General features: G+C 53.7%; 1 protein-coding gene across 15 annotated transcripts in view; it reads left to right on the plus strand.

Annotated features, from left to right (window-relative positions):
- Positions 1 to 13,399, plus strand: part of ABCC8 (ATP binding cassette subfamily C member 8) — a 75,998-nt gene that overhangs the window by 36,042 nt on the left and 26,557 nt on the right. For all 15 annotated transcript variants that reach the window (XR_011995080.1, XM_026008165.2, XM_026008168.2 and 12 more), the window contains 6 exons: positions 3,500 to 3,540; positions 4,724 to 4,869; positions 6,634 to 6,739; positions 6,897 to 7,013; positions 7,388 to 7,463; positions 8,155 to 8,260. Coding sequence is in view for 14 of the 15 variants with exons in the window: in XM_026008165.2 (XP_025863950.2) it covers positions 3,500 to 3,540; positions 4,724 to 4,869; positions 6,634 to 6,739; positions 6,897 to 7,013; positions 7,388 to 7,463; positions 8,155 to 8,260 (592 nt within the window). In the remaining variant the exon portion in view is untranslated. The remainder of the gene's footprint in view (positions 1 to 3,499; positions 3,541 to 4,723; positions 4,870 to 6,633; positions 6,740 to 6,896; positions 7,014 to 7,387; positions 7,464 to 8,154; positions 8,261 to 13,399) is intronic.

Raw genomic sequence — 13,399 nt, forward strand, 5'->3', positions numbered from 1 at the left:
AGGCCGGGGCACCCACAAGGCCAGGGGGGCATTCGTCGAGCAAAGCCAGGGGGAGCGGCTGATCGGAGCCCTGCTTTGGTGTTGGTTGATTTGATATTTGCTTTGTCTGGGGGATGGCAGGGGGTGATTGTGAAAAGCTGACACAGCTGTTCACTACTATACCTCCAGGACCCAGCGCAACCCCTGGGGCAGAGAAGATCCTCAACAAATACTTGAGGATACTTGAAAAGTATACTTGAAAGAATACTTTGTAAAGGATATTTGGAGAGGCAGCTGTTAAAACAACACATACCTGTATGTCTGTCTACACCATTACAGAGAGACCTTCACTTTCAAAGGCGGCGTGTCAGGCCTGCCTACAGGCAGTTACACTTTGCCATAATGAAACCACACTTCACTTAGAGCTGTTGCACACTACTTCTTGCTCCCTAGCATTACGATTTGAGCACTCTCACGTTCTTCTCCCTCCATTCTGCACCCCGACCCAGAGAAAATCAAAATGCGTCAGCCCACCCCATGCCAAAGTTGGAGGGAAATCAGTGGTTAGTCATATTTCCCACCCCTTTGCCACCTTTAACGTCTTACAGGGCTTCATGGGGTTCAGGAAAACAGAGGCAAGGCCTCAGGTCTTCAACTTGTGACAGCTGGGACACCTCACTGCCTTCCCCCCACCCTCACAAGCATACAGGACTGTCTGCTGAGCTTAGAGACCCACCAGAGCCTGTAGCATCCCAGGCTCCCTAGTGTCAGATCCTGCCATCCTCAGTTCCAGCCGTGGCCACCCCTGGGCCCAGGGGGCTGGTCTTCAGAGAGGCCTTGAGGACACACAAGCAGCTGGTGATTCTCCCCACCCCCATCAGCCCCCACCCTGAACAGCACCGAGTTCCCTGCACAAAGGCTGTCCTTCCAGGAGACGAGAGGGTGGGGGAAACAGAAAATCTCATTTTCATTCGCTAACGTCTGCATACAACAACAGAACAGAGCAGAAATTAATTATATCATATACATTCTCCACACTGCTGCATCAGCGTCGGAAAACTCCTTTTCAAATTTATTTATACCTTGTCTCATTCCTCAAAGGAGTTTCAGGCAGCTACAAGAATAAGGAATAAAATAGGGAAAAAATAAATTAAAAAAAAAAAAACCCACGACCAGAGAAAACATGCAGTAGAACAAAATATCAATTATCACACATTTCTGACTGCAAAATCTCCCCTGGAGTTGATGTACCACATTTACTAAAACAGCCACTTGGCATTGGATGTTGCCAGTTTATTTTGTTTCGGGTGGTTTATTGCTGTGGCTGTGGTTTTGTTTTGCTGTGACAGATAGTACTGCAGCTCACACCATCCTGCTGAGGGCTTTGTGCTTCTCTTGAGTGATCATTCAAGATAAACTCCCAGGAGAGAGATTATAGGATTGGAAGGTCTGAACTTCTGTGTGGCTCTCGCTAACAAAGCACCAGATTGCTTTCTAAGCAGAGTTGTACCAGTTTGCAACCTGACTTCAAGCCAACCCTTGAGCTGGGAGTTGAGCCTCAGATGTGTGGGAGGGGTCTCTGCCTGGGGCAGGGGGGCTAGTGGTGGTGCACTTTGGAGGAAGGTGGTGCCTTCTCCTGTTTGGTCATGGATGGGGATGCGCAGGAGAGAAACAGAAGGAGGCTCTTGCCCTGAAGTTGCTGTCTGGAATACCTGGCCCTGGAGGGGATGAGCATGGCTACCCCAGTGTTTACAGCTGCGTGGTTGGTGTTGATCAAGGGCCCAGGACTACTGGTATCTCCTCTCCCTCCCTCTCCTGAGCCCATGATGGCTGTGCTATGTCCTAAGTCCCTGAGCTGGGTCCCTTACACTGTAGGAAAAATGTATAATGTTTGTACTCCCTGCCAGAGACTCTGAGGGAGAGCTGTGGTATTGTGGAAGGTACCTGGAGACCATAGTGCCTTCTCCAGGAAAGGGCAGTTAAAGGTCAGGTATGATATTGGTGTTGATAAAAAGCCTTGTGGTCAGAGAGGTTAGCAGTACCTCCAAGAGCTCCAGCTGGATCTCCTCCAAGACACTGGGAGCTCTCCAATGGCTGGGTCTGCTTTCCTCATCAGATTAGGAATTCCCCAAAAATGGGCCCGAAGTCTTTCCTGTCTGCTAGGGAGCCCCCTAGAGGCACGTTCAATGTCTCCCCATCCTAACGGGGGCTTCCTGAGAGCATAGTTCTGTTCCCTTCCTCAGACAAGGACCGCCCCCTCCATGGGCAGACGCTATGTTCTTCCACTCACTAGGGGTCCCACGTCTCCAGAATACACTGTCCATGTACTAGCTGGTTCAGGACTTTTGGAGTCAGTGGACAGTCAGCTTCTTGGAATGGTGTTGACCATCTGTAATTCTTCAGTGTCTCCAGAGACTTCACCATTCATTAGATTGGGGCCATGTGCACAGGCTGATCTGTTGGCATCTGGCTCCTGGCTCCTGGCTCTTGGCTCCTTCTGCTTTAATTTGGCTAATTATACAACCAGACTCCTTGCTGGGCTGGGCTGGGCTGGGCTGGGCTGGGCTGGGCTGGGCCGGATGAACCTCCTGGAAGGAAGGAGCGGGAGATGGGAAGGTGGCAGCTAGCATAGTCATCCCTTACTGTAGGAGGGCTGCTCTTTGGAAGTTAAGGCCTGGGGTCGGGACTCTCTCCGGCGTCTCACCCCTTGGGCCAGAGGAGCATGACCCGTGGAGCAGAGCTATGCTGGTAGCCTGGCAGGTGTGATATGCAGGCAGCATCCGGGACTCACAGAGCCTGTTCTCTACATCATCTCCTCTTACTTTGGAGGAAGCCAGAGTGTGCGAATAAGTACAAATTTACAAAAACCAGGTGAAGAAACCAAGGCCTGGGAAGGGTAAATGACCTGCCCAAGGTCAGGGACTCTACCCTCGTCTGACTTGAAGTCCAGCTCCCTTTGCTCTGAAGAAGGAGGGGACCCCTTCTGTGCAGGTGCAGCAAAGCACCTGCCCCCACCTGGGCATGGACTCTAAGCCTTAGAGCCAAGGGAGACCCTCTTTTAAGCTGTTATGAATCCCTCAGCATGAGCGAGTTTGAAATCCTTCCCAGGAGCCTTGAGAGATTAGGACACCCCTAAGCCTCAGAGAGAAGCTGGCTTGAGGGGATACGGGGACCAGAGGCAGAGGAAGGGGTAGCAACCTGGTGCCCCCAGACACAGACGCTGCTGACCCCCTAGATGGCCAGAGACAGTCCTCTTTCCACCACTTCTCTCACCACTACCCACAGGGCTTCCTTCACACCGGCCACCTGGAGCAGAATAAAAGCATCGAAGCCTTTGTCTGAAGGCTGGGTCTCAGACATAGGGGACAAGAGTCCTGAGGGAGGCAGGGTTAGGAGCTGGAGGGGCCACAGAGCTGGAGAAAGGACCACCTGGGCCGCATGGCCTCCGGGCCGGCCTGGGCAGCTTCACCTTTAGCCATCTCATGCCTCCCACTAAACTCCCCTTGTGCTTCCTCCACAGTTTTCATGAACACGGCCATCCCCATCGCAGCAGTGCTGATCGTAAGTGGACCCCTGCTGCCTCTCCGGCGGGGGCGGGTGGCAGAGTGGCCGTGACCAGAGGCCGCCCCGGGTCTGGCCTTTCTGCACAAGGGGTTCGGAGGAGGCGCTCAGCACTGGGCGCCTCATCCAAAAATAGGGCGACAGATTGCAGATCCGTCCCCGACATCAGGTAGGCAGGGGCCTCCGCCTCTGGGCCTGGAAGACCAGTGGCTTAGGCTTTAAAGAAATCTCACTGTCTTTTAAAAAGAGCTGTCAAACTCTTAAATCATAAAAATAAGACACGTTTATCGCAGAAGCGTTGGGAAACTCAGAAAAGAAAGGACAAAAAGAATTTAAAACACTCGTGATCCCACTGGCAACATTGTCAGTGTGTTTCTTTCCAGTCTCTTTTTAAGGCACGTAATATGACATCTTTACAAAAATAGGATTGTGCTGTACATGCTGTTTTGTAACCTGCTTTTTGAAATTCCAGTACGTGGCACGAACAATTCTCCGCGTCATTCGGTAGTACGATGGAGGTTGTCTAATGCAATTTTGACCCAAGCTGTGTGGGAGTCCAGCAGTGTGGGCCGAGGTGTGCCCCTCCAGAAGGGCCCAGGCCTCCGCCTGCCCAGGGCTCCCACCCGGCTTCTGTGACCGTCACAGTTCTTTAAAAAGATGCATGTGTTTCCCCCCGGGGCCGGAGTCTCTGAGCTGTGGCGAGTTCACAGCCTGTCAGGCACACTTGGGAATTCACTTTTGGCATGATCTGCTGGGCTGGTTCTGGCCTGGCTCCTTGAGGAACTCTGGGTGACAGAAGCTGCTGAGCCACCCACGTAGCCAGCCAGGTAGCCAGCCAGGTAGCCAGGGGCGGGCACAGACAGGAGGTGGCTTGGGAATGACCAGGGGTACATTTTCCCCGACTGGGGACTGCTGTCTGAGGGGAGCAGAGCTGACCACCCCAAGGGCTCCTCTGGTCGTTCCTGGCAGGGACGGGGCAGGATAGGGAGCAGCGGCCCCAGCCCTCCAGCTCAGAGTCCTGAACTTGCTGGAGACATTTTGAGGAGATGACTAAAGATGATGAAGGGGTCTCTAAGTGAAAGTTCTCCTTGGGTCCCCTGCTCCAGGCCAGGGGCCGAGGGCTGCCAGTGTGGGAGAGGCCCACGCTCTGCGTCACGCATCTCACATGTGCCTCTGTCCACAGACCTTCGTGGGCCACGTCAGCTTCTTCAAAGAGGCCGACTTCTCACCCTCGGTGGCCTTTGCCTCCCTCTCGCTCTTCCACATCCTGGTCACACCACTGTTCCTGCTGTCCAGCGTGGTCCGGTCTACAGTCAAAGCTCTAGTCAGGTGAGAGGAGGGTTCAGCAAGGACTCTGGACGGGCAGCTCGTGTGGTGGCACCAGGGCTTGCTCCGGTGACCACTACAACTATAGCTGTTCGGTCCAAGACATGCTTCCCTGTTGATCTGGGCCTCTCTGAAGGTGGTCCTAGTTGGCCAGAGGGACATAGCCATGTGTGGCTCCCCTCCATGCCATCCCTGAGAAGGAGTCAGGCAACTGGCGTACATACCTTCAAGGAGAGGGACTCAATGGCACGTGCAAGACAACTCTATAAAAAAAAAGGAAAAAATTCAGTATTGAGTCAAAATGGGTATCTCCTCATAAATCCTACCCATCAGTACTAGTATCACCCTCCAGAGCCACCCAGGGTGGCTCCCACTGTTCCTCCCCACATGGCAGCCCCTCGGACTTCAGAAGGTATCCACTGAATCTTTGTCTTCCTCAGGCTGAACATCCCCTCTTCTTTCCACGGGTCCCAGAGCCTTCCCGACCCTGGTCAGTAAAGCAGCTTCCCCTAAGTGCCTGCATGTCCTGTTCCCCGATAGCCTGCAGCTCTGGGGGGCCCCCACTACTGGGCTCTAGAGCTGGCCACTCTCCCAGAGGCATCACCCCCTTGGGAATGAAAGCCTGAGGGCAGAGGGCTGAGGTTTCGGCTGGGGAGTTCCATACCTGGAGTGTGACGATCTCCTTGACCCTCTGAAGTAGCTCCTTGGAAGCCAGGCCTTGGCCTGCCTCTGGGGAGAGCCGGCTGTGTCATTTCCCTCTGCCAGTGGGACCGCACAGTAACAAATGTGCTCTGTACCCAAGCCTCTTCAACCTTGAGGAAAGTGACACCCCTGTCGCATGAGGCCCTGGCAGGTCCTAGGCAAGCTGGCAAGGAGAAATAATCGTTGGAACAAAGTCCCTGGTGGAAGGAGCAACTCACACGAGGAAGCTCTGGCCAGGGTTCTAGGGTAGGAGGGAGCAGAGCTCCAGCAGGATTGTGGTCAAAGGAGTATATGACTAGGGAGTAGTTAAACCAGGGCTGGGAAACGATGGCTCCCATTTCCAGGCTGGGCTGCGCAGATTCAGTTTAATTGGCCATGGCACCGTGACTTTTAATGACCATCCCTCCTCCCCCACCCCCACCCCAGCCCAGGATGTGACTCTGTATAGAAACCACAGGTTCCAGGATGCTGGCCCAGCTGGAAATCCCTTGTGCTCACCCGGAAGCATTTCCATAATCTCAGGGTCACCAGGCTATCTGAGGCCTTCTCCTCCTTGAGTTGGGAATAAGGGCAACCTCCCCAGTGGGAAGCGTTTAACACAGTGTTTGGCATGCAGTATGTGCTCAATAATTGTTATTGAGCAATTATTATTGTTAATGACAATAATAATTAATCCAATAATTGGATAATATTGGACATTAATTGGACAATAATCCAAATCCTAACTAACCCTGACACTGACCAACCTTAACTCCAGCAGTAACTGATAAAGCCCAACATCAAAGAACCAACTTTAACATTTACCTAACCCTAAAACTAACCAATCTCACCGTAACCCGGACCCTAACCCAGTCCCGCTGACTGGTCAACTGGAACAAATCCGGAGGACGACTGCCCACCATGGATGCCCTCCAGTCTGGCCCCCTCCAGTGTGGGCTTTGTGGGGACAGCACCGCAGGACCCAGAACCTTCTCAGAGCTGCTCTCTCAGGCTGCGCCCTCCTCCCTTTCCCCCTCCCCTCTGCCCCTGGCAAGGGTGAGGGGTGTCTCTGTGCTTCCTCTGCAGCGTGCAGAAGCTGAGCGAGTTCCTGTCCAGTGCAGAGATCCGTGAGGAGCAGTGTGCGCCCCGCGAGCCTGCGCCACAGGGCCAAGCCAGCAAGTACCAGGCAGTGGTGAGTGCCCGGCTTTCCCCCTTGCCCCTCTCAGTGTTTTTCTCTTGTGCCCTGCTGTGTCCTTCCTCAGCCTCAGCCTTTGCTCATAGGAAGGGGAACTCCCTTCCCTGCCCCCGGCCAGCCCTATGGATCCTTACCTCCCCCTGACCATTCCCAGCCCCTTAAGGTCGTGAACCGCAAGCATCCAGCCCGGGAGGACTGTCGGGGCTTCTCGGCCCCGCTGCAGAGGCTGGCCCCCAGTGCAGATGGGGATGCTGACAGCTGCTGTGTCCAGGTGAGTCCGAGACCCTGCACCCCCACACCTGGCTCCCCAGCACCATTTCCAGGAGGGAGCTCGGCACCAGAGACCTATGTGCTGAGTCCTCTGACCTAGAGGTCACCCTGCCTGCCTGGAGGGTCCGTGGCAGTCCCAAAACTAGGGACAGGTCTTCCTCTTCCGTTGAATGGGGGAACACGTGATTGTCCTCTTAGAGAGGGTTCCTTGGGCAGGGATCAGCATGAGAAGGCCATGCCCCTACTCCCCTGCCCTAGAAGTGATCCAGGGCCTGAAATCTGTCTTTTGGCTTTCATGGGGGAGGGGAGGCAAGAGACCGGTCACACTGAGAACCTCTCTGTTCTCTTCTGGGCGGTGGGGTACCACCAATAAAGATCATTGGAGGCTTCTTCACATGGACCCCTGATGGAATTCCCACACTGTCCAACATCACCATCCGCATCCCCCGAGGTACGGCCGGCTCACCTCTCCAGTCTGGGGGTGCCCCCTCCCCCTGTCCCACTGAGTGACAGAGAGAAAAAGAAAAAATCAGCACATATTGAGTACCTGCTCAGTGCTCACCCTTGGTGGATACTCTGGGGTATGAACTCCAGAGAGAAGTGGGCTGCCTCTAGGAGACCACATGCTAGTGGGAGTGCAGAAGCAAGGACAGGACGAGACAGCGGGACCTAGATGTCCAACCACCTGCGGCAGACATACGGGTGCCTCACAGAAAGAAGAGCAGTCCCGAGTAGCCAGGGAAGGTGCTATGGAAGAGGTGGGGTACCTGAAAATGAGCAGGATCCCTCAGGCCATGAGGCACAGTGGGCATCCTGGCAGAGGCAATAGTATGAGCAAAGAAAGCATGGAGGCGGGGTGGACGTGGGACCCAGAGTGGCCTTTGTTGGGACCATGAGGAGCTGGGCTCACACTAAGGAGCAAGAGAAAGGAGAAGCAAGGACTTAGGAAAGAGTAGAGGATCACTAGTAGAGGAAGGACCTGGGAAAGGTTCCAGAAGGAAAAGCTCAGAGGGGGATTCCAGGTGGAAGGAAAGCAAATGGGAGTCCCAGGGTTGGGTGTATCTGTCTGTTTATTTTTCCGGGTGGCAGTCGTTCAGACTCCCTCCTGCCCCAGTCCCATCTGCTGCCCACCCTCCCTGCAGGCCAGCTGACCATGATCGTGGGGCAGGTGGGCTGCGGCAAGTCCTCGCTCCTCCTAGCCACCCTAGGGGAGATGCAGAAGATCTCAGGGGCCGTCTTCTGGAACAGGTACTAAATGCATCCTCAGGGCTCAGTTAGTGGGACGAGCTGCCAGTGGGCAGGTAGGCAGCCTTTCAACATCCTCAGTGGAGGGCGCATCACGCACTTATCCAGTACTCAATTAATGCTGTTCAATGTTATTCTCATCATCATCATTAGTACTTATTAAACCCTTACTATGTGCCAAGTACTTTGCTAAGTGCTCTGCATGCATTATTTCATTTAATCCTTATGACAACCAGCAAGGTAAGAACTGTCAACAGCTCTTGTCTTATACGGGAGGGTTAAAACTACTTTGCCCTAAGTCACTCTGCTAGTAAGCGGCTGAGCTGGAACTCTAACTCCATTCCGTTTGACTCCAGATCCCGTGCTCACTCAGCTGCACTGCCTCTCTGTGTGGGGGACGGCAACACAAACACTGGTTTCCGGCTTGGTCATCAGCAAAGCCGACACAGACCATTCAGTGGGTGTTTGAGGAGCCAGAGATAACCCAGACAAACGTGGGCTTCTGGACAAAGATCACTGTCTTAATTAAAGAGCCAGATCCCCCGGTTGAGTCAATCACGAATCTATTATTTATACCCACCTACTTCCAAAAATCACTTGAAACCAGTTGATAAAGGATGCATATAAAATAGAAGCTTTTTAAAAAGAAGAAAAGAAATGAAGAGGGTGAGGCTCGGGGGCTCCCCTCCCTGCCGAACCCTCAGCCCAGGGCAAGGGGCACCTGACAGGTATGTAGAGCACTTTTAGGAATAAAGTTTGCAGCCAATCCAGCAGAGGACAAGCTTTCCCTACAGTCATTTCTAGGGGGAAATTATCATTCAAGAAGGCAGGTTTTCATAGGCCTGAGTGCAGAACTGAACAGAGAAAAAGACCTTGGGCCCAGTGTCTGAATATCTGTAGGCACCTCCATTTCCTGCTTTTCCAAAATGTCCCTGAATGGTGCATCCAAGAGATGGCAAGTTTCCCTCCTCGGTGGGGCTATGGGCCGGCAGACAAACTCTTTGGGTTTCCCATGACGTCAGTCCCTGGGCTCTTTTTTTTTTTTAAGGGTTTATTTATTCATGAGAGATGAAGAGAAAGAAGCAGAGACACAGGCAGAGGGAGAAGCAAGCTCCATGCAAGGAGCCTGATGCAGAACTCGATCCTGGGACCCCAGGATCACACCCTGAGCTAAAGGCAGACGCTCAACCACTGAGCCACCCAGGCATCCCTGGACAGAGGGGTCTCTGCCTCCATTCCCCATCTTATTTGGGGGATTTCCCAACACGGCCTGACTGGGAAGGAAGAGCATTAGGTTTGAGGTCCTTTTGTGGGTCCCTTGTACCAACTGTCCCTTAGGGCTCTGAAGGGAGGAGGCCTGGCACATTGGCTGACAGCATGTGTCTGCAAAGGGAAGATGGGATCACGGAGCCCAGAGATTGGGGCTGCCCCTGGATTCTGGGGTCTGTGTCCCACTCAGCATGAGTCAAGCCCCCTGTGAGCCCCCTCCTTTTGCCCCACTTTCTTCATCTCCTCCCCAGGCCCCAACCTCGGGGTGGGGGGGCTCGAGGATGCCTCACACCAGCATCAGCCCCACTCTGTCCTCTGCAGAGGCAGCAGGCATGCTTGGCAGGGGTTCAGCCCCCACCCCTTCTCCAAGCTTTGCCAACCCTCAGGGTCTGACTACCGCCACCTCTCTCTTTGAGAACCTCTGCTCCAGCCCAGAAGATCCAAGGGGACCTCCCTGGGGCAGCTAACGTTGAGCAGCTCTTCTGTGCCAAGCACTGTGCAAGGCACTTTATTACTTCATTGTCCCAGACAGTCTTCACCAAGCTCTGTGAGGTAGACATCATTAACCCCACTTAATAGATGAGGAAACTGAGGCAAAGCAAGTTAGCTGAGGCCACACAGCTCTCAAATGGCAGAGGTAGGGTTTGCACCTAGGTGCTCAAGGCCATGGGCTTCACACTGAGTCCTGAAAGAGAAGGAGTCCAAGAGCTGTGTGAGGAAATCGTTAGCCTGGCAGTCCCAAGGCCAGCAGGCCCCATGACCATGGCACCTCCCTACCTCCTCAGCAGAGCCACTGTCCAGGTGCTCACAGCTCTGTCCCCATGACGCTCACCCTCAACAGGCAGGTGGGCCCCAACTCCAGTCTGGGGAGTAGGGTAGTGATGCAAAGGTCCTCTCACCCCTCCAGGATCCATTTGCCCCTTTCCACCATGCAGCTTCTATCCCAAGCACAACGAGGCACATCCGGGTAGCCTACAGCCAACCCTAGGAAGTTGAGAGACTTTGTTCACCACTCAGCTCAGGCTCCAGTCTCTCTACCTTGATGTATTCACTCACCCCCTGTTTATTGAGCACCTACTGTGTGCCAGACCCTAGGCACAGCGACAGCAATGCAAAGGTGATTAAGACACGGCCCTTTTATGGGAGGGGAAGGGAGATCAGTGCTGTAGTCGAGCGCAGAGGAACAAGGATCTCTGTGGCCAAGAAGGGAAGGCTCATGTGGATGTGGTATTTGGGCCTTGAAGGATGAGCGGGTTTCCTCAGATGAAAGAGGCAAGGGTAGGAGGAGAAGGTGTTCCAGGCAGGGGTACGGCCTGGGCAAAGGCAGGCTGATCAGAACATGATTGTGGTACCTGGAGCACTGAGGGTGTGGGGTGCAGGGGCAGACCACAGGATGGGGGCCTGGCTCGGCTCGGACACCCCTGCATCCTAGGCCCGGGAAATGCAGTTTGGCCTGAAGTCTGTACAGGAATCACGCTGGGGATAAAGGAAGGCAGAGGGGAAGGGTCTGTAGAAAGGGAGACAGGAGCTCATTACGGTGGCTGGGAGAAGGAGTCTGGACATACGCGGCTCAGTTGCCTTCATCTGCCGTTTGCCTCTCAAAATCCTGGACGTGTACAAGCTCTGTCTGGTGCACCTGCCCCGAACAATGAGTTAGTTAAGTGCAGGGGGGCCGTGTGGTGAGGGCCCCCCTCTTACCTGTGAGCTCCCTGCCTCAGACACTGGCCCCATTCGGCAGGGGGATGATGCCCTTGCAAAGTGAGCAAAAGCAAAATAGCATCTAACGTGGCAGCCATTCCTGCAGGTCTGCCTCTCTGCAGCCCGAGGCAAGGGTGATGCCAGACTGTTCCAACGTCTCCGTCCACACCACAGCCAGGGCCTGGTGACCAGGCAGCCAGAAAGAGTTCCAGGAGGCAGGAGGCAGGGAGCTGGGGGATTAAGAGGCGCAGAAAGCAGATAGCAGCAGAGCTCTGGAAGCAGGCTGCCTGGGTTCAGATCTGGGCTCTGTGCTTTGGGAAATTCTCCGACCTTTCTGTACCCCTTATTCCCATGGGGTTGATGTGAGGCTTAACCTGGCATGTAGTAAGTGCCCTATAAATATTATCATAAATATTATTCTTTGACAATGTACTTCTATGGCAGGTACAAAATTCCCCTGTTGCTCTTGAATTGCGCTCCAGCCTGTCTCCCAGGAGAGATGGTAGTCAGCTCCCCGGGGACAGAGGCCATATCTTATTTGTCTCTCTGTATCCACGGTGCCTTTGCTAAATTTGCTAAGTGAATAAACAGGGAACAATTTATGACCTTCAAGAGACTGCCACCACAGATGTGTCTTTACATCTCTCTCTTCCTGCACGCCTTTGCCCGGGCTGTTCCCCTAACCCAGAAACCCACCGCACAATTCCCCACCAACGTGTGGAAAGCGGGAACCCTACCCGTGCATGCCTCACGCTGTGTTTTGATTATCTACTGATGTGTCTGTCTCCCCCCATGACACTGGGCATCTTGAGGACAGAACCGAAGGATTATTCTATGTCGTACCCCAAGTGCCCAGCACAGGATGTGTATTTTGTGAACTTCTCCATGTAGACTACAGAGGAGAAGACCTACCTCCAGGGAGTTCACCCAGGGACTCTATCCTGGGTGGATAGAGACACGCAGACTGAGCCCCAGGGTGGGCATGGAGGGTCCAGCAGGTGAGGTCCTGCATTCCAGGCTGGACGTTTACTGCAGCGGCCCTGGGCAGATCCAGCACATTAGCCGTCAGCCCCGGATCTCAGGGAGAACCTCGTGGCTCCCACGCATCCACCTTAATGATAGGTGCCTGCCGGTGCCTGGCTGTCTGCTTCAGAGCACTACCAAGCTGGGAATTTGCAAACTCTCTCTTTAGTATCTGAGAAGAAAACATTCTGATTGAAAGTTAATATTAGCAGATATACTCAAGTGAAATTCTTTCCCTAGAAGTAAAGAATAGGGCCATTAATGACCACAGTAGACCCATTTTAAATGTCCCCAGGGAGCCAACAGGAAGCAATGCCCTGAGGAGAGCACTGGAGTGGGGAGGAAGGTTCCATTTCCTGATGAGGAACTACAAATTAGTCTCCCAGGCGCGCCCTGCTGCCCCTGCTCCCACCATCTGCTGAGGCACCCACGCAGAAACCATTTGTTATTTCTGTCTGTGCCCACTCAGGAGGCCTGGGCCCAGCTTGCCCTGTCTGTGCCTCAGGATGCTGTTGTCTTGTGGGGGTTGGTGTGAAGGTCACCTCCCAAGACCCCTGATTCCCTAGGAGGTGAGAAACAGCCTCCTCTCATGACTGTCTTGTGGTCCAATCTGCCCATGCAGTTCCTGGAGCCTTTTGGGAGTAGGGGTAAAGGGCTCAAGTGACCCCAGGTTTCCTGGAGGAGGCCGGTCAGGTGAGATGGTAAGCAGACAAGAGAAGAGGCACTGCATGGAGGTGATGAGCCAGGTGTGGAACCAGATGGTTTCTGGTTGTAGTCCTGAGTCTGCCACTTGCTTGCTGTGTGACCTTGGGCAGGTTATTTTACCTCTCTGAGTTTTAGTTTCCTCTTTGGGACAATGAGGAAAACCCTTTCCTCTCTCAGAGACTTGGTGTTAGGACCCAATGACATGAGTTGGAAAGGGCTCTGTGGGTAAAAGGTAACATTTTAAGGTGGCTACAGGCCTGTCAGGGGCAGGATGAAGGGACCACGGGAACCCAAAAGTTCTAACTTTCTCTTCCAACCTGTTTCTACCTTTTCCCTTTTTATTGATTGCTGGGGTCTTAAACGAGTGGTGAGCCCATTCGATTCCTCCTCCGTATGCATCTTGGGGACCAAGCACTGAGCTGAAAGGATGATCCCCCTGTTTTGCAG

This window comes from Vulpes vulpes, chromosome 11 (genome assembly GCF_048418805.1).
Source record: "Vulpes vulpes isolate BD-2025 chromosome 11, VulVul3, whole genome shotgun sequence".
Lineage (NCBI taxonomy): Eukaryota > Metazoa > Chordata > Mammalia > Carnivora > Canidae > Vulpes > Vulpes vulpes.